The 20,294-nt window shown below is 38.3% G+C and overlaps 2 protein-coding genes across 6 annotated transcripts in view; one reads left to right on the top strand and one right to left on the bottom strand.

Moving 5' to 3' along the window:
- Window positions 1-12,184, top strand: part of LOC121963985 (phosphatidylinositol 4,5-bisphosphate 3-kinase catalytic subunit alpha isoform-like) — a 32,838-nt gene extending 20,654 nt beyond the window's left edge. The window contains exons 17-26 of one of the 2 annotated variants that reach the window (XM_042514230.2): window positions 275-378; window positions 519-690; window positions 1,868-1,968; window positions 2,087-2,208; window positions 2,813-2,891; window positions 3,028-3,198; window positions 3,400-3,517; window positions 4,298-4,449; window positions 5,593-5,755; window positions 5,892-12,184. In XM_042514230.2, the coding sequence (XP_042370164.1) occupies window positions 275-378; window positions 519-690; window positions 1,868-1,968; window positions 2,087-2,208; window positions 2,813-2,891; window positions 3,028-3,198; window positions 3,400-3,517; window positions 4,298-4,449; window positions 5,593-5,755; window positions 5,892-5,999 (1,290 nt within the window). In that variant the 3' untranslated portion in view covers window positions 6,000-12,184. Of the gene's footprint in view, window positions 1-274; window positions 379-518; window positions 691-1,861; window positions 1,969-2,086; window positions 2,209-2,812; window positions 2,892-3,027; window positions 3,199-3,399; window positions 3,518-4,297; window positions 4,450-5,592; window positions 5,756-5,891 lie in introns of both variants that reach the window. The other variant, XM_042514223.2, reaches the window with a different exon arrangement.
- kng1 (kininogen 1) lies at window positions 11,678-19,357 on the bottom strand. 4 transcript variants are annotated; one of them, XM_042514240.2, is made up of 9 exons: window positions 19,250-19,357; window positions 19,079-19,173; window positions 17,811-17,957; window positions 17,395-17,511; window positions 17,113-17,188; window positions 13,666-13,835; window positions 13,476-13,586; window positions 13,299-13,397; window positions 11,678-12,572 (listed from the first exon to the last, which is right to left on the bottom strand). In XM_042514240.2, the coding sequence occupies exons 2-9, from the start codon at window positions 19,145-19,147 to the stop codon at window positions 12,276-12,278; spliced, it is 1,086 nt and encodes a 361-aa protein (XP_042370174.2). In that variant the 5' UTR covers window positions 19,148-19,173; window positions 19,250-19,357; the 3' UTR covers window positions 11,678-12,275. The 4 variants fall into 4 exon arrangements, with proteins under 4 accessions (XP_042370174.2, XP_042370187.2, XP_042370181.2 ...); XM_042514253.2 differs by having other exon boundaries at window positions 17,811-17,954; window positions 19,250-19,356; XM_042514247.2 differs by having other exon boundaries at window positions 19,079-19,170; window positions 19,250-19,346.
- Window positions 19,358-20,294: the final 937 nt, after the last annotated feature.

The following is a 20,294-nucleotide window of genomic DNA, read 5'->3' as shown; positions in this document are numbered from 1 at the left end:
TAAAAAGGAAGACACTGAGGAACGACAAGTACTATGATTCAAGTGGACTGTGAAGTACCTTTCTCTGCCTGAGTGTCCTTGGCAGCCAGAGTTCTGTCTGTTTGAATGCTGCTGCTCTTTTGTGTTGAAGACTTTCCGGTTGTATTTGTCACTCGGTGTGCAGAGACTTCATGTTGAGAGACATAATAGCGTCTGAAATGACTAATCTGAACCTCCTCTGTGCATCTCCTCTTGCTCTTTTCTCCAATCTTTTCTCTCTCTCTTTCTGTCCTAGGTATTAAAATATGAGCAGTATCTTGACAATCCCCTGGCCCGATTCCTCCTCAAAAAGGCCCTGACCAATCAAAGGATAGGTCATTTCTTCTTCTGGCATCTCAAGTGAGTTGCCAGACTCAGACTGCTTTTTCTTCATGTTTATTTACCTTCCTTACTCTGTGTCTTTCTAGAAAGCTAAAAACTCATCTTACCTCCCTGCTTCCACTCCTTGTTTCCCTTTTCTCTTTGCCACTTCCTCACAGGTCAGAAATGCACAATAAAACAGTGAGCCAGAGGTTTGGGCTGCTGCTAGAGGCATACTGCAGGGCGTGTGGCATGTACCTCAAACACCTGAGCAGGCAGGTAGAGGCCATGGAGAAGCTCATTAACCTCACTGACATCCTCAAACAGGAGAAGAAGGATGAGACGCAGAAGGTAAGGAGGGCGACAGCACACTCACATACTCACAGGAACAAAGCCGTTGTTATTTTAAAGCTACACAGCGGCCCTCGCTGAATGAGTTCCCAGAATGGACTCATTAAGCTTATTGCCGTCAGGGAGAGCTCTTTGTGTTTCACAGTATACAGGAGTGAAAGTGTCTGGTGTCTGTGGCGACTTTCATGCGCCATGAAGTGATGCAATTTACGTCAACCAGCCAGAGCTAAAGGGGGCAGAATGGAGGGAAAGAACATCGTGATGGAGCAGCAGCTAAGAGTATGGTGGAAGTAGGATTGCAGCGATAAATCGGTTTTAAGGTATACCATGATATGAAAGTTGATGATTGATATACCGTGTAGATCTGCTTATCTATGATATTAAAAAAATGCAACTGGTTGGCGAATATCAGATTTATTTTGGTTATTTTGAAAAGGGAGACATTTTACACATTCTTACATTAAAAAATAGTTTCAAGTCTTAATTATAATGATGAATTATAATCATTCCTTTAAGGGTCATTCTGGCAATTAATAATAATAATAATAATCATAATAATCATAATAATAATAATCATAATAATAATAATAATTCTGTCATACCGTGATAGTGCAATAGTTTTGTACTGTGATTATCGTTAGCGTACCATAAAAATCTCATACCGTTGCAACCCTCAGAGGTGTCCAAGAAACGTTTTTGGAGTTGTTGCTCCACCTAAAAAGGAAACTCTGCATTCAGAGGAAGAATTCAAGTTTTAAAAAAAGAGAGATCAACAGCGAGGACAAACATAGGTCACCTTTGGAGTAGTTTTACTCATTGGAGAGCCCTAAAAGAATAGCATTACTTTTCTCAGGTTCGTATTTGTAAAACACTAGTGAAGTGCTTATTTCATCTTGTGAAGGGCTCCTTTTATGAGATTTTCAATCAATGCTGTAGCTACAGCAGATAACAACCCTGATGAACTATTCTATGTCGCAAAGTGTTATTATTCATTCAACTATTTGTGGCTTTGTTAAATTCATAATTCGACCTGAGCCATAACACCACGCAAAGGCAGTCCTTTTTAGAAGATTTCTCTGTGGATGCGTGTGTGTAAATGGCTTGCATTCACACACATTTATGTGCAAATGCACGTGTCTGTTGTGTTTGTGTGTGTGTGTGTCTTGTGGAGGTCCAGATGCGGTTTCTTGTGGACCAGATGAAGAGACCAGACTACATGGATGCTCTGCAAAACTACACCTCTCCTCTCAACCCTGCACACCAACTGGGAAACTTGAGGTTAGACACAGTATTAAATGAGCTGTTGTATGCGCAGTGCTGTGTGTGTTTGTGTGCCTAAGTTGGGTCGTTAAAAAATGATGTCATCGTTTAATAACTTGAATTGATCTGCCCACAGGTTGGATGAATGCAGGATCATGTCATCAGCGAAGAGGCCGTTGTGGTTGAACTGGGAGAACCCTGACATCATGTCCGAGCTGCTCTTTCAGAACAATGAGATCATCTTCAAAAATGGAGACGGTAACACACACATGCCATAGCATTTGACATAAATGTGTCGTTGCCAAATAAATTCTCATACCTCCCTTTGATGATAAGCCTTAATACTGAGGATTATAGGAAGCTTCTATTTTAAGCATGTGATATTGTCGGTGCTTATGACTGTCAAAACATGACCACATTTCCTGTAAACCCCTAAAGCTTTTGCAAAGATGTAGGCAACAACACACATACACATGCGCATGCACACACACACACACACACGCACACACACACACACACATATCTATATATAAATATATATATATATATATATATATATATATATATACACGTGTGTGTGTAACTTTTTTTTTTTTTACACTCCTACCACCACATGCCAATTACACAAACTCTGAACTTGTGATTTCTGCTTTAAAGCGATGCAGCATATTTCCCAGTCAGGATCCTAAATGTTGACATAAACTGTGAGGTGCTTTTTAGCGGCTGCAGAGCTTCTCTGTAATGGCTGTCTATTACAATCATAATCGTCCTCATGTTGTGCATGAGTATAATCCGTCAGTCTCCCAGGATGCTATTAACTGCAACTGTCTTCATTGTGTGTGTGTGTGTGTTTGTGTCGTAGACCTGCGGCAGGATATGCTGACGTTGCAGATTATTAAAATCATGGAGAATATTTGGCAGAATCAGGGACTGGACCTTCGGTACTATCTCTCCCCTGTTATCTCTGTTGTTTTTTTTCTCTTTCTCTCTTTATCTTTTTGCTTCAGTTTCTTTATTCTCTGTCTCTTGCCTGCCGCAGTGCATGAGGCTAAGAAAATCTGTTCTGTGTGCCTCCAGGATGCTTCCTTATGGCTGTCTGTCATTAGGAGACTGTGTGGGTCTCATTGAAGTGGTTCGCAGCTCCCACACCATCATGCAGATTCAGTGTAAAGGAGGCTTGAAAGGAGCCCTGCAGTTCAACTCAAACACTCTGCATCAGTGGCTTAAGGATAAGAACAAGGGCGAAATGTGAGTGTTTCTCTGCTGATATTATTTCTTACAGCATCTTCACATCATTAGACAGTATAGAACGTTAGTGGACAATAATGAGAAATGAGAGTAACAGTCCATTTACTTTTAAACACCTTCTCGTTGCTAATTTATTTTCAATCCAATATTAATATTGTTACTACTTACTGGTATATCTGGGCGTGTGTTTGTTTATTGCAGGTATGACATGGCTGTGGATCTGTTTACAAGATCTTGCGCTGGCTACTGTGTAGCTACATTTATCCTCGGGATAGGAGACAGACACAACAGCAACATAATGGTCAAAGATGATGGACAGGTAACTTCTTTATGCAAACATACAATGCACATAGTTTTGGTCAAGGGTGGGGAGGTAACAATTTCCATGCATGGTATACATACACAAATTGAGATATGATTGATAATTAACCACACTTGAAGGTTCACTTATGCTGACTAACCTTAACCTTATTGTTTTAATCCTAGTCAAATTTAAGTAAGGTTATCAAAAGATCTGAAAATGAAACTTTGTAAGCTGCCTCTTTTTTTTTCTTTTTTTTTTTGCAAATAATACAGACAAAAATATGAAGATGTCAGAATAACCTCACAAAAAAGAATAAAAAATTGAATAATTACATTAGCCATACCGGTTGTTTAGAAACTGAAATATACAGTAGAAGAGATAGCTAAAGCAGATTTATTCTCCTCTGTAATTGGCTTCAGAATGTTTTCTTTTATTTAATTTAAATTTGGATTCATTTTTTTAGACTGTATATATTTTAACAGAATAATTATATTAATTATCTGGGGACAGTTTTCATCCAGAACCTCCAACCGAATGCACACTTAGTAGGCTGCTTTATCTATCCTGCTTGATGTAACTTATTTTCCTTTTTCTTTTCATTTATATTAATTTAGTGGGGATTTGTCATTATCTAGTACATATTTTATAAATTGAATAAGTTTAAACAATTACTCAACATTACTCAACAATTACTATTATACAGTATATGTACTGTAGATTTTTATTTAGAGGTTTAATCGTTTGAGTTGCTAAAGTTTGTATTCCTGTTTTTTTCTTTGTCCTGTTCCTGTCCAGTTGTTTCATATAGATTTTGGCCATTTTCTGGATCATAAGAAAAAGAAATTTGGCTACAAAAGAGAGCGAGTGCCCTTTGTACTGACACAAGACTTCCTCATCGTCATCAGCAAGGGATCCCAGGAGTGCGCAAAGACCAAAGAGTTTGAGAGGTACTGAGGCGTCTTATCTATTTTCTGTCATCATCCCTTTTTGATCTGCTTCCTGTAAGTCGTATCAGTCAGTGTGTTGGTTTGTTGGCTGGTCCATCTCAAAAGCTCTGCTCTTGTCTGATCGTCAGCCACTTTAGCTTCAACTTAAGTGTTCTATAGGTGTGTTTTGCTCAAATGGGTTAAGTTAAAGGTAAAGGATGACATTGTTTTTACCACTGTACCATAGATCACAGTGTTTTTATATGAAAATATTGAAATGGAGGTTTGAATTTACTTTATTTGTTTTAAGGAGCACTGCACATTTTTCTTGCCTGACTAAGGGTAGTTTTTACTGAACTTCTCCAAGTGACTTAACAATGATGATCCCTTGGCTACTTTCAGACTGCAGGCAAAAATGCCCCTATTTTTTTGCTTTTTTGTGAGGTCTTTTTTTTCGTAACAGTGTGAACAGCACAAATCACACAAAATCGGACCTTTTCAGATCTAATTTAAGGCCACTTTCATATGTGGTCCTAAAGTAGATACATCACTTTTTTTTGCAAATTGTCCCCAGTCTCAACAGTCATACTGGAATACATGTGACTCTTGCATCACACTAGACCTACATTTGTCAGAGTTCTGGCGGTGAATACTAGGTGAAAGCAAACATGGCAGACAGCTGTGATGGAGGTAGTCAGTGGAAGGACAGCGAGGTGTTAGACCTTATAAGTAGTTGGGGTCTGTTTCAGTGAAGTTATCCACTTCATGATGCCACCACTTTTGGCTCCCACTCTACATCCAAACACGTACATTGATTCAAAAAATAGCAGCCATTGCTCCTCAAAATAATCAGAATCATTGCTCCTCATAATTAGAAATTTGCCTCTCTTTCTCCTCATCCTCATTATCATCTGCTGACAAATTTATTGGCTTCCACTGCGCATCAACTTATTTGGCCGTGAACATCAGAGCCCTAAAATCTTCTTTAGATGGCATCCAACTGAAAAATATCAAAGAGCTGTGCTCACCTATCTTTGGGCCAGTGTCATGGCCAAACACTGAGCTTTACACTTTTTGTTTTCTTTTGCAGCCAGGAAGCAAATTTCATAAAAATGTTCATTATTTTTTTGTCTCTCTCACATCCTCCTTTCCATCTCCCTCCAGGTTCCAGGAGATGTGTTATAAAGCCTACCTGGCCATCCGTCAGCATGCTAACCTCTTCATCAACCTGTTCTCCATGATGCTGGGCTCTGGCATGCCTGAGCTGCAGTCGTTTGATGACATTGCCTACATTAGGAAGACACTGGCCTTGGAGAAAACTGAACAGGTCATAAGATTTTTATCTTTTGTACTCTGATCCACTCAGTTCTGATCTTATTTTGTGTCTTTAAATAGTTCTGAAATGTCTGCAGGAGTGTTACATCTACTCATGATTCCCTCTTATTTCTTTCTGCTTTGTGCAGGAGGCATTGGACTACTTTATGAAGCAGATGAACGATGCTCACCATGGAGGATGGACCACCAAGATGGACTGGATATTCCACACAATTAGACAGCATGCACTTAACTGATCTCCTGCAAAAAAACAAAAAAACACCACCAGTCCCACCGTAAAGTAACAACTCAGCAATGATGGAAGTTTGCAGCAACACCAGTAGAAGCACCATTTTTGTTTATCCAAACGAGCACCCTGTTTTTCTGCACTTTCTTGCCATAATCATCTGCCTCTTTCTGTGGTCTTGGTGATGTCCTCCCTCCCACTGCTTGCTCTGGGGTCCACAAGAGAGCAGTGTCCTCATGTTCCAGTGAAGATGTGTCCTACTTGGATGATGCTTGTATCCTTGGCTACTATACCTCATCTGTTTTTTTTCTCCACCAGAAACAAACTGGGAGGTAATTTTGCCCCCTTACCCTGCTGCTCTTACTGGAAAAACACAAATTGGACAAAACGGCGCGAAGAAGACACATCTGCCAATCCATAAATGTAGCCACAAAGTAAGTTTAACTTCTTGCCCTTCTGCTGTATTACTTCTGCACTGTGGCTCCGTCCCATAAAGGAGGTGCTCGGGAACCTTTTTATTTTTGATCTTATCACTGCTGAGAAAATTGGGAGCAGAAAAAACTGTCTAAATGACCTATCATAATACAGGTGTTACTCAAACTTGTTGCACAGTGCAGGATTACTGGAGTATGAGGGTCTCTGTGATGACTACCACTGCACAGTCTTCCACCATCTATGTGGTGAAGTTGCCCTCCTGAGCTGATCTGGTGTCAGCTTTCCCACCTTTTAACCCTTTTGTGAGGAAATTTCGAAGCTCAAAAACTGCAGAATAGTCCACGTGTTTTATTTTGCACAGCTCCGCAGTCTCCCACGGCCTCAATGAAAAAGCACTCCAACCCTTGGGAACAGTAGTTGGTGGCGCTGCTTTTGACTGTTGCATATAATATAAACTTCAGGGTGATGATGCCTCTCCATCAGAAAAAAAACAGCACTTAGAAATACCAGAATAATATACAGATTTATTATGACTTTTCTGAATTTATTTATGTATCTAGTTTCTTTCAGTTTCTACACAGGCAAAACTCCACTCTCCAGAGACACGCCATTGTTTGTGTAAATATATCTGAAGTTTTTTGTATTTGTGTTTACCGATTTGCTTCCTTCTTCTGACTACCACGTGCCACAGCTTTCCTCCTTTCTTTGTCGAGTTCTGCTCATATTCATGAATTATGACTGCTGATGCCTTTTTCTCCTCCATAACTTTTAAGTTTAACATCTCATTCGACCCTGTCAGTAAAAGCCCCATTTGTTGTATTGTGGCTTGTTTGCAGCCCTTCTTGGAATTTATAACAAAACATAATTTTGGGATGCAAATTGGTAAGAATGAAAGTGCCAGTGTCACATTTTATGTAGAATGGGACCTATTTTAAGCCTCAGGCTATCTGTTTTGTTGGCAAGCAGATGCCCAGGGGAATGTCACGTCTTCCTGTTGATAAAATGCCTTGGCGTCACAGCACAACACTCCACAACACTGCACACTGCGCAGCCCTTCAGACTCTGCCTAAACATGTAATAATGAGCAAACCACGACAGCACTAATAACATAACAAGCATGAGAAGCTAGATTTGACCTTAGTTGTGTATTTTTTTTTTTTATCTTTACCCACATAAGGTTGATGGTCTTTAGCAGTTTGTGGTCTTTAGCATGTTTCCCATTAGAATGTCTTTGTAATGCCAATTTATGGCAGATGTTTTTACCTAGAACACCTTTAACTGAGCCCATTACCCTGGCGGTTTTTAAGCCACGCTCTCTGTTGCCACGTTCTCAAGTTAGATGCTTATTTCATAGATTTTCCCCGACAGAAACATTTGATTTTCAACAAGTCACGTTGAAAAGGCAGTTATAGCATCGTTTTGTAAATCAAGTGAAACTCCTGATATATACTGTAGTTATGAGAAGGTTTTAAACAAATGCTTCAAATCTGATTGGATCCCTTAGAAGTGGGAATGGTTTAGCCAATACTGAGTGATGTGAAACTGCAGAGAACTATTGCCCCCCCCAGCTATTCTTCAGACCTCTGACATAGACTTTATATATATAGATGGATGACACATGTCACTTACTCCCAATGCACAAAAATGAAGCCAAAATATCCCAGATATAGCCACTAGCATCTTGCGCAGGCGGCATCTTTTGGAGCCAGACTCTGCAGTAGTGATCTCTTCGGTGGTAAAGTTCCCGTCCAAACACCTGTCCGACCAATCGCTAGCAGCACCATTGAATGCGGACACACCGAATGGCACACACAGCTGTCAGTCATGTTGTCAAATCCCCTTTTTATAGCATCAAGTAACTAATATTAACCAAACTTATCAAAAAAATGGGCACTTGAACACACATCAGCGTGATAAGACATCTTTTAGTTCGACCCACATCCTATCTGTTACCATGGAGGGGGCAGGGTTCGTGACTCATACTGCAGCCAGCCACCAGGGGGCGATCCAGGTGTTTTGGCTTCACTTTTGTGGAGCTGTCGTATCATCCATCTTTATATAAAGTCTATGACATATAGACAAATATTCAAACACACACCTTCTGTATCACTTTGCTTATTATTATGAGTCCCCTAGCTAAATGTGAATGTTGTATAAAATGACAGGCAGTTTAAACTAATCCTGTCAATAACATTTTATTGAATCAATACCTCTACTAAATTTTAGTATTATTATTTTACAGATAGAGAAAGGGGACGATTTTGATTTTTTAAAAAACAAGGGAGTTTAAAAAATAAAAAAAGGCATATAACAAGACAACAGCTAACACAGGGACCGGATTACAGCTTGATAAATGCATTTTTTGTTTTATTGTTTCAGACCATAGTCCCCTTGTGTTGTGAAATTGGCAATTTTCTCAAAAATTATTGTTATAGAAAATGTTTTTAATCAGATAACCCTGAGTCACAGTTAACCTAACGACTTTGTCAGCTGAATTGAGAACTTCTCCTATAGTGTGCTTTGCCGAGAAGAGAATGCATTATTTTACAAGAAAAGGTGCCTCCATGCAGCCGCCTGATCCAACCCCCAATGTAAAGACACTTGGATGTGTGCATAACTAAGTTATTATCTTAGTAACTGAAGTATGAAATTCAATCTGTCAGCAGAAAAGGAAAACCTGCACAACTGTTGATTGTATTGAAAAGCCAAAGTTGTGGTCTGTTCTGATGTGGCGCACATGTGTGATGTCATAATACTGCAGCATTAATGGCTAGAATGTATTTAACTGACATGGACATTATGTGCACTCATCTATTCTATGTTTTTGCATCAGGTTATGAGCAGAGATTCTCTTCTTTTTTCTAATGTGCCAAATCAGGCATCACTGAGGCCCGTGAATGCTGAAATTACATCATGCAGTAAGGCATATCAGTAACAGACGTGGAAAAAAAAAAGAAAAAACGTTGGGGTATGCACTTAAAAATTCTAATTCTCATTGCCTTTTTGTCCAGAAGGACGGGGAAAGTTAGCCTAGTAAGCATGTTTCTCAAGCAGCATAACCAGTATGTGTGATATACATTTTGAAGCAGCATTAAGCAGTATGTATGTACAGTCACAGTCTTTTTCTATGGTAGGCTTCATGTGTGACAAACCTCTTAGTGTTGTTATCTTTACTATCCTTTCCCATCTATCCTCCAAACTGACTGCGTGAGTGTGTCTGTGTGCATTGATTGATTTTTCTGTACAGGTTGCAGAGCTTCATTGGCAGGCCCCAATGAAAACCCACACTGTGTGTATTTACATGTCCATGTGTCTGTGTGTGATGACACTTAACTGTTGAAGTGGTGCTGTCTCTAAGTGTTTTGTAAGCCTGTTTTTTCCCCCCACTGGCTGGTCTGTGCCAGAGAAGGAAAAACAGAACAAAAAAGGAAGTTTTTTGCATCATTTGTAAGGAAACATAAACGCGGGGGGGATTTTTTTCATACATGAGTTGTAAATGTTTTACTTGAAATCAGGACCGCAGCTGTATTTTGTTGGTTTGAAGTTGAGATGGGGGGTAGTGCAGTGTCTGTTTAGTACTGACTTTGAGAGTGTGTGTATATTGTACTGTTGAAGCATTGTGTACAGGCTGTTTGTTTGATACTGGCAGTGAATGTATGTGATGCCACAGTCCTACATTTCAGTGAAGACGCAACTGAACTATTGAAGGTTGTGCTTGAGTCCAAACTCCTAAGATCAGGTGCGAACTACGATAAAGTTTTTGTTTTTCAGACTTTAATAAGATAATATAATCTTATAATCTTATATTTTCATCAGTCTCAAAATCATAAGACTTATGTCCACTGATGGTTCTCACATCGTCTTAGAGCTTGTTTGTTTGTCTGAAAGCTCTCCTGGCACTAAATGGGCACAGGAATATCAATACTGTTGCACTAGTTTTTCTTCCTTCAAGTAAGGACTTTGATGGCGCCCATGCACCAAAATCTCAACAGTGAAAACACAGTCTCCTGCCGCCTGTTTAGATCAACCATCTGCAGGAGATTGTGTATCACATAATGATACATAATCGTTGCACCTGCTGGAAAAAGATGAAGTTGGAAATTGTTGATCTCATTTTATTTGTGCAGACAAAATACTGATACATTTTCTGTGAAGTTAAACAGAGGAGGAAAATCCTTTTTCTTTCCCCCTGCTATTACAATCAAATAATCTAAGCTATGATTCCAAGATAAGAAACGGACATAATAACACAAACACCTAGAAAATATAACACACTTCAATGCAATATCAATGCAGTAAATACTACTTTTGTGAAGCCTATATTCTGATAAGTCGTTATACTCAGGTGTTTCTATTATTATTCCTGTTTTTTTACGGGCCCTGATATTTAGTGAATAAGGCCTCAGATCTTCACCTGCTTTCTGTAAAGCGAGTTAAAAACATTGTCAAACCCACAATTATTGCCATTTGTTTGAACTGTGTTGTAAGACAGCCTTTGAATGGGCTTTAAACAGAATGAATGTCCTGGGTTTCAAACAGTCAACATCACTAATCATTGAGATTATTGATTGCTTGTGATCATGTTTTTAAAGTGTCCTAAATTCTCACTTTCATAAGAAATGTTGAAGAAATGGTCTGTGGCTTCATGTTCTTCTCTGTATGCAGTGCTCCAAACTGCATTATAGTGTGCCGCTAATATATTTCCATAACATACCATGCTGTCAGAACCTTAACCTATACTATGAATGAATGTACAACGGGCCAATGTAATGTTTTTCACAGCCTACCTGCATGAGATTGGGTAAAGATGAATATTCATCTTCTTGCTACATTGTTTTGTTTGCTGTTCATTTTTTTGTTTAGTCTGCTAAGCAGCCATACAAATGTTTATAAATTAATGCCTTAAGTTTGCTCCGTGTAGGAACAGTTTCATCGTCACAATAACCTGCGTTTTTTAAAAATTTTATTTATAAATGTATATTGTGTTTCATTTTGCCTCCCCAGTCACAGAGTAAAGGTTTGTACCCTAACTGACTGACTGACTGACTGACTGACTGGTCATGAGTGTTCTGTGAAGATGTAAAAATAAATTTGTTAAACATTCACCCGGCTGCGTTTGCTCTCACACTGTGGGGCGGGCCCCTAATGAATCGTGACTTTAATTTTTTATTCTTTTAATTTTGTTTTTTCAAAAATTTCCACTTCATCAAAATTTTTGGAATATCTAAGTGTAAAAGAGAATTTCAGGAAACCTGAAGGACTAAATCTGTGTTTATTCCTGTTAAAGAACATCATGGTGCACAGTTTCAGGGGGGAAAACAGTGTGAATTCGGTATATTTCTTATTTGTCCTTGATAAGATGCATTAATATTCACATGTAAAAACCAGCACACAGAAAAAAACTTTTTCTTTTTTGCAGATTTCCCTTTAAAGAATAACAGATTTCCAATTGTCTTTTCTTAGATCTCTAATGAATTGATACCGAGGACGCTTAATAGCTCATTCCTTTGATTTACTCAAACTGTCAGGAATTTATTGCGCATAACCAGCGAATTAATGCAACAACAGTCTGGAGCTTTGTCGTCATTTCAGCCCTTTTTCCAGTGCTTTCTGAGGAGTCAAAGTGATCCTTTTTCTTCTAAACTGTATATTTTATTAACCTTTTGCTCATACAGTTTTAAATCTGCAAACACCCCTAAAGATGTTTCTACTTAAAAGAAATCCCTCTGATACAACTAGTGGACTTGACCATAATTTTTTTTTTAAAAAAAAGAAAAAACAATCTGCTGGAAGCCTGTGACAAGTGAGATTTTGTTATATATATATAAATGTGTTTCCCTTAAGGATAATTTTATCCCAGCATGTCTAAATCACTGAAGGTCCCTTCCTCTGGGGGCTGTGGGGTGGCGTCCTCTGCCTGAGTCGGAGGTGCCTGCTGATTGAAAGCTTTCCAGGGTTTGGATGGGCAGTGGAAGGGGCTGTCGTTTGCAGCTTCTGCAGCCACATCAGGCGGGGTGGACTGCTTGGCCGCTGTGGTGTCTTCCTCAGAAGATTCTGCAGCCTTGGTTGGAGTTGGGGTTGCGGGAAGACGGTCAAAGAGAAAATTCCTGAGTGGAGACCAGCCGGGAGGACGGCGCCTGGTGAACAACTGAAGAAGAAAGAATACCGTAAGACACTTTTCTTACCAGAGAATTTAAAATGAAGTGGCATACCTTATAGGATTGGCAATAAAATGTGAAAGATTCTGCTTATATTGTGTGTTACATTGTAGTAGTATTAGCCTTATGGTATTGTCACTCTTTTTATAATCTCAGTCTATGTCAAATAGGCCAAATATCTGACCCTTTGTGCAATACAAATAATTTTCTTCAGCATTGTTAACATACAGCTTTTGTAAAATTCTGACTCACATTTTTGGCAGAAGCTTCAATTGTATTTTTTTTTTCCAAAACTCAATACTAATTTACCATACACTGTGCACTATTATTCAGAACTGAACTGAGCTGGTCTGCTATCCTGGAGCTCCTGCTACTAGCTGATGCCACTAGCTCTCTACACCTTCACTTCACCACGGCTCAGTAGCAGATGGCACTTTATGAGGTGGCCTCAACCACCAGTGTGTGAATGCATGTGTGAATGTGACATGTAGTTTCAAAAGCACTTTCACAAGTTGAAAGACTAGGAAATGGCTATACAAGTGCAAGTCCATTTAAGATTTACTATAAAGTACATAAATAAGTAAGTTTAAAAACAGGCTTACAAAGTATTGCAATAAATAAAAGCAAAGCATGTTTAAAAACTTAAATCAAGGCAGTAAATAATAGATTTGGAGGAGGAATGCTGTCCTGACTGTTTTGTGAAATATGCATCTCACCGAGGGAGGCAGTGCTCCTGGTTCACACTCTATGTTAGTCTGCGGGGTCTCAAGTCTCCACGGTGCTACATCCACAGTAGAGTTACAGTAAGCGTACTCCTGCAGAGAGACTCATTAGGTCAAATAAACCAGATGACATTAAGTTGGCACTAATATGTGTTTTGTTCTTATGTTTACCTTATCCTGATCATCAGGGACACAAAGTTCATTGAGGTCTTTGTGTTCAGCTTTGGCGCAGATGGTCTTCCTCATATCAAACCTCAGTTTAAACCTGAAACCTGCAACCACCTACAAGGACACATACAGAGTGTAGGTTAAAAAAAAGTTTTCTCCCAGTTTCTCTCTCCTCTTATCACCCAGTGTTTACCTGTCTGGTTGCATGGCCAATATCGTTCAGGGTGAACAGGTGAGTGGAGTCGGACATGGAGTTATACTTGGAGAGAGACATGCTAACAGGAACCCTGAGGTCCTCTGAGTTCACATTAATCAGCTCAGGGCAGCCCATACAAGACGCTCTCTCTGCAACAACGTAATCATCTGCAGAGGAGAGGGATTGTGAAAAAATAAAAAAATACATTTATTAGCTTTAATCCATGTAGGAAATGTATTCAGTTAACTAATGTTACAGGCAGCATAAACTATACATTCAAGAAAACATTAGTCCTTATATCCTATCACTTCTACCACTACTACATAATACTGTTGGCTTTGCTTCTAGGAGACTGATCATCATAGATTAATAAAAGCGTTTCCATTACGTAAAGCAAAAATACATGAGTACTTTACGTGATACAAAAAGTACTCAAGATTAAAATTTTCTTTATGATCTGAGGACATTGAGGAGTTTAAAACCAGACCAGTCAAAAATTAATAATAATAATAATAATAATAATAATAATAATAATAATAAATTATGATATATATAATGGATGGAGCTTGATGTCTTACAGTCACAGAAAAATAAAACTAAAACATAATTTTCAGCATATTTGATAATTAATGTTACCTTATATTATATTGTCAAAAATTATTAGGATTATAGATAATTAATTTTATTCAAAACTAGCTTTACTTTTGAAGGAAGAAGGTGGATTTTACTTGACATATTTTGGAACTTATGCAAACTGGCTTGATTTAAAAAAAAAAAGAAATTAGTTAAAATTACAAGACAATTATCTGAAAATCAGCAAAGCAAACAAGACTTGACAAAAATGCTTGAAATTATACAGTACTGTAATATATTTCGATAATTTTGCTGATTTGATTTATGATAATTTTCCCTTATTAATTAAAATCTAGCTTTTTTCTTTTTTTTCCCTAAAACATTTCCCCCCAGTTTTTTTAGAATAATTTTCCAAATACAAAAATGTCTGTGGAAACAATTTGTGGAACATTTCTTACCAAGTTGCTTATTTTTTGCCCCCATGTTTTTGAAAAAAATTGCACCAATTTGTTCAGGGTTCAAAGGTTCATATACTAGAGAAAAGCATCTGAAAGCTGCGCAAGAAAAGTGATGTCGCTCCAGGTTTCAAAGGGTTAACACTGCAGGTTTTAAAACATACACACACTACTGCTGCAGAAAATAACTTCTTTAATACCTTTTTTTGCAATCTGAGCCCTAAAGAGTATTTTGAAAGCTGGAAAGAAAAAAACAACCTCTTAACTGTCAGCTGACAGTGGGCTGGTTGGGCAAACAGATTAAAGTCTAGACTGTCATTGCCAACTTGATATTGTGCTCTTCGTATCTGCACGCAATGTTGATATATTACACAATCAACTCCTCTCAGTATGCCCTGCGCCCACCAGTGTACATTTTCCTTAATGACTCACTGTTTTCTCAATCAGAAATATGCTCTCGTCTGATAAACAGAGTCATGGTGGAATTAATCAGTACACAAGAAATTCCTGCCACAGGAAAACTGTCCAACAGTATAACTGGATATTACTGGTTTCTCATTAGATGTAATGAGACTTAAATTCCCTCTGGTGAAGGCATCAGAAAAATAATGAGTTTTAATGAGCCACTGGGTCTGTGGATTATATCTTAAATGAGGTCCCAAGTCGGGAAGATTACTTGAAAAAAATCTCACTTAGTAAGAGACTTTTGAGATTCTTCACTTTAAATTCTGTTCATGTTTCGGGGGAATAAAAACCATTTGTCTCTTAAGTGTCCCCCATTATTTCACATTGCAGGAAACATGAGAGCAAAAGGCTTTATCTTTCATTCAGACTTTCCATACTTTTACTTATTTAAAGGAATGATTTATGGTTATTTTTCTATTTCACTCTCTTGCCAACTGTTAGCAGATTGATAGCACGTAAAAATCTCTATGGTATATATGAACATACACAGTCAGTTCCCTTTGTTTAGCATAAAGACTGGAAAAAGAGGACACAGCTAGACTGGCTCTTTGCAAAGGCAGTAAAAGCTCACTTTTTTATTGATTTTATACCTCTTTTTTTTTAATCCATATAAATGCCAAAGTGTAAAAACACCAAGTTATGATTTTATATGCAGGCCTATTGGTTTGAACTAGTGCACTAGAATAAACAGGGCTCTGGTTTGAACTGGAAACAGTTGCCAGGCAACCAGCTGACACTCTGGGAAGTCACTGCACCAGGTTGGGAAAGAGTATTACATGTTATCCTCTGGAAAACTACAACTCCATGTTTATACACCCAGTTCTTTGTACAGATTAAATACGATTTTACATGCCAAATATTAAGCCTCAGAGATGTTGGTTAGTGACTTTTGGCAGATCCAGGCTAGCTGTTTACCCCAAAACCCCAGGAACAGCACCAGGTTTAAAAACCAGTTTGATATAGCCTTAGTGCCCAAACCATGTAACTACAACTCCATGGTCTGTCATTTGACGCCATTGAGCCTCCAAAGGCTTTTTTCCCCATAGACTAACATAGTGAAAAAAACCTCAGAATTTTTTTTTTAGGTACGTCAACATCCTATAATGAACATTTAAATAGCCCTTTCTGAAATCAGCATGTCTTTAAGTTGTAAAATTAACGGATAACCAAATCTAGAGTTATTATGAACTAAGTAGTTGGGAGATGGGGTTAAAGGAAACATTAGTGTGCTTGTTTTGGAAATTTTGGAGCTTTCGTGTGTTTTAAAAAGCGGTTGCTAACCAGTGGCTAAATGAGACTAACTAACGCCATCACACAGCTTTACAGCCTAGTCTTGTTGACGATGTTAAGTCATGCAACCATAGTGTAGTGTGATTATAGGCTAACATAAGCCTCGCATTTTCGTGATTGCATTTAGGTTTCAAAAATCATAAAAGTGGTGTTCATTTGTGAAAATGAAAATAAAAATATCATAAATGTTTGTTTACCACAGAGCTTTTTTTCTGCAATAATCCAAAATCCAATGGAAAAATCCCATAGGCTTTTTCATGAAAGAACCAGGGTGAAGATAACTTCCACGTCAGCCTACAGAATAACATCATCCCTGGAGCACTTTCCGGGGCCATGGATGTAGAAGACCCAGAGGTCAAACCTTATGTGGCGTCATGTGTCGCTAAGCAACTTTCATTGGAATGAATGGGACTTCCAATGCTATATCCAGATCTCCATATACATCCATGCTTTTTCCCCTGCTTACAGTTTTTATGCTAAGCTAAGCTAACTGTGTGCTGACTCCCGATTCAGATCCACAGACATTAGAGTGCTATCATCTTAGCGTTTTCCAAAATTTAAATAATAAATGTTTCACTGAACTTGAAGTCAATTCTGCTGGTTGGACTTGTGTGCACTTGTGTAATAACAGTAATCAGATACTGCGTTTATCTTCACTCACCGAGCAAGCAATCCACCTGTCTAGTTTCTGCATCATTCTCTGTCATGTAGACCGTGGCATTGCATGACATTGGCTCCTGGGAGAATAGCAGTGAAGATGATGTTAGATTCAAGATTTGTTTTATTAAAGAGTTTAATCCAAACCTTTATATTAACTATTGTCACTAACTTTAAGCAATACAATCTTCTCCAGTGTCTTCCAGTGGTTTTTTACACAGGAAAACTGCAGTTTTGAGCTTAAAGCTCAAATATTTCCATATTTATTTCATCTCATTATTCTTACCTTACGTCCCTGAGGCAGGTAGTCGCACTCTGTCCAGGGTGTGTTGGTCCCAGCTGAACAGTTACTCCTCCTGCAGGTGAACTGCAGCGAGTACACCGAGTCTGAGCCATTCTCTGACTGTCAAGACACACACACACACACACAAACACGCATAAACACACAATTATTGCATACCAGAGGTCAAAGTATCTAAACACATTTCCTAGAATTTCTTGGCAATTGTCACACAGCTTTGACTCCTCTTGTTTCATCACTGTCCACTTTCAGCTCTCAACTGTGACATGTAGATTTTTAAAAAGGGTACAAACATTAGTATCTTTTCTAAACATGATATAAAGGGTCTTAATTGTACTTAAAATGTATTCTGAGACAAATAAATAAATATGCAGAGAGAAAAAACTTTTCAGTTGCGCTACCTTGCTGGCTGATAGTATCTGAAAGAGGGCCAGCTTGTGTCCGGTGCTCAGCCTCTCGTTGAACTTGCTCACAGCACTGTTGACGGCCATCGTCACAGATGGGTCATCACAGAAGATCAGGACGCCTGGCGGGACTTCCAAAGCCTCCCATAAAAATAGAAACAGAAAAAAAAAAAAAATTTCTACTGCAAAAAGTAGTCTGACTTCTCTAATCAGTACTTTTTTGTAGTAAAAATCTGATGGTGAAACATGCTCAGGCCTATTTTTTTATTTTTTTATTTTTTAAACAAATGTTGGATGGGGAAGTACTCTTCTTACAGTATTTAAGCATATATAACCTGTGAAAAGCAAGGTAGAAAGTAACAGTTCATTTACTAGAGTAAACTTATGTGCTATCTGTACTTTACTGTATTTCCACCTTCTGCTACTTTATACTTGTACTGCGCCAAATTCAGAGGTAAATGCACTATTTACTCCACTACATTTATTTTGCAGCTGAAGTTAATAGATACAGTACAGATTATATTTTACTTAAAAATATGATCATATTATGAAATATCATATTTTGTGATAGAATAAAAGTAGATAGGATAATTTAACTACAACATTATAATACTTAATTTCAAGCTTCAAAAGGGCCGAACTTCTTATGGTTACTAGACAAAAAGGTTGGGAATGACTGAAATGAAAGACACTGCAAGCATGGTATGTAATAATCTAAATATGTAGCTGTAAATAAATCATGATTGTAATCCAATGGTGGAAATAAGTAATCCAGTACAGTAGGAGCAGAAATCATAAACATTGCACCTTTAGGTTCAAATTTGAAGAGCTTGAAATGCGAGTATTCTTATTTTTACTTTGCTGTATATTTCCACATTACATTTCAGAGGAAGATATTGACCTTTTTACTCAGCTACATTTATTTTATAGCTACAGTTGCTGCTTATATGACTGATGATTGATGATTTATCAATATACTATACAATGATCTGCTGGTAATTGTGTTACATTATGAGTGCTTTTAAAACGTTTTCTGATATTACCTTTCTTTTAATTCAGTAAAGTTTTAAATGTAGGACTTGTCATGAAATATTTTTCTAGTGTAATATCATTACTTTTGCTCAAGTAAATGTCCTGACTACTTTTTCCATCGCTGCTGTAACCCTCTACAGCCCGATAGTCGATCTGTTCTCACAATGCAATCTGGGTTTTGAATGCTTGAAAAGCAGTTAGAAGTTCTGATTTCAGATTTTTTATCTCCTTACTTGGCTGAAGACTGAGCTGTGGAGGCACAGCAGGCCCAGCAAACACAGCCCCGCTCTGCTCCTCATCATCTGATCCTGATGAGTGTTTGACTCTGCCACAAGGAGGAGAAACGGTAAATATCACACATTTTGATAAGCACTTTCAGCCCATAATGTTGATTCTGTACTCACAGTTTTTGAAGGGGAGGCCTGCCTGTTGATGCTGCCGGGCTTTAAGAGGAAACTTTCAACTCCTCTTCACACAGGGATGGGCGACTGAGTGTAGTTCTACTGAAAAAGTGGGAGGGAATCCTGAGAAAGATGATGACACTCTGATAGACACATACACAGGGACAGGACAGGAGGGCACAGAGCACACACACACATACACACGCTCAGTCGGTAAAAGGAGAGTAAATGTTTGCTCTTTTGTTTGCCCTCCTACCTGTCGAGTCAATACAGCAGTCAGAATCAAAGAAAGGAGAGTGTGTAAGGAGACGTACAAACTTCCCTCATTAGGGACTTTGAAAGTGCAAATACTCTCCTGCTTTAGCACACACACTAACACATGAAATCACACAAATTAGAGTGTATGGTAGCGAAAAATTCCCCCATTTGTATGTGTTTAGGGGCCACTGTGTGTGTGTTTGCTCGTTGTGTGTTTTGTGTATTTTAACTGGTACTTTGTCCCTGTCGACCTTTAGCCTATACCACTCTGATTTCTCCACAGCTGCTCTGTGACATGAGGTGAAATGTGCTCATATGTTACGCTCCATATAGATCATAGCATCACACAGATTCTGTGTTTGCTTTGTGCATGTGCAAATTACTGTAAAGAATTACACCAAGCGCACCAAGTTACAACAAGGTCAGCGCACGTTAAGTGATGACAACATGACATAATCATCTGTATGCCCCCGGCTGATCATTGGTTCTGTTACACTTAAGGAGCCACATTAGTTCCATATACAGCTCTGTAGTGTCAGATGCAAAGTAAGCCATGTGAGTGACACTTGTGATTATGTAAAAATCAAGGGACTAACAGATTTATTGGAGCATAATTCTGCCCTCTTGTGGTCATACATGCACCTAGAAACAGTTACAAGACTTTGGTTGCCAACATGGATCAAGAGACCTCCTCATTTCCTTTGAATTGTTGAATAATTCTATCAATAGTATATTCAAATACAAGTAAAAAGGATTGATAACCCTTTGTTTTGCAGAATAGTTCAATATC

The sequence above is a fragment of the Plectropomus leopardus genome, chromosome 5 (assembly GCF_026936395.1).
Source record: "Plectropomus leopardus strain MGB_pleo_1.0 chromosome 5, ASM2693639v1, whole genome shotgun sequence".
Taxonomy (NCBI): Eukaryota; Metazoa; Chordata; class Actinopteri; order Perciformes; family Serranidae; genus Plectropomus; species Plectropomus leopardus.
The sequence above is the reverse complement of the archived record's forward strand: the minus strand, read 5'-3'. Positions and strand labels throughout refer to the sequence as shown.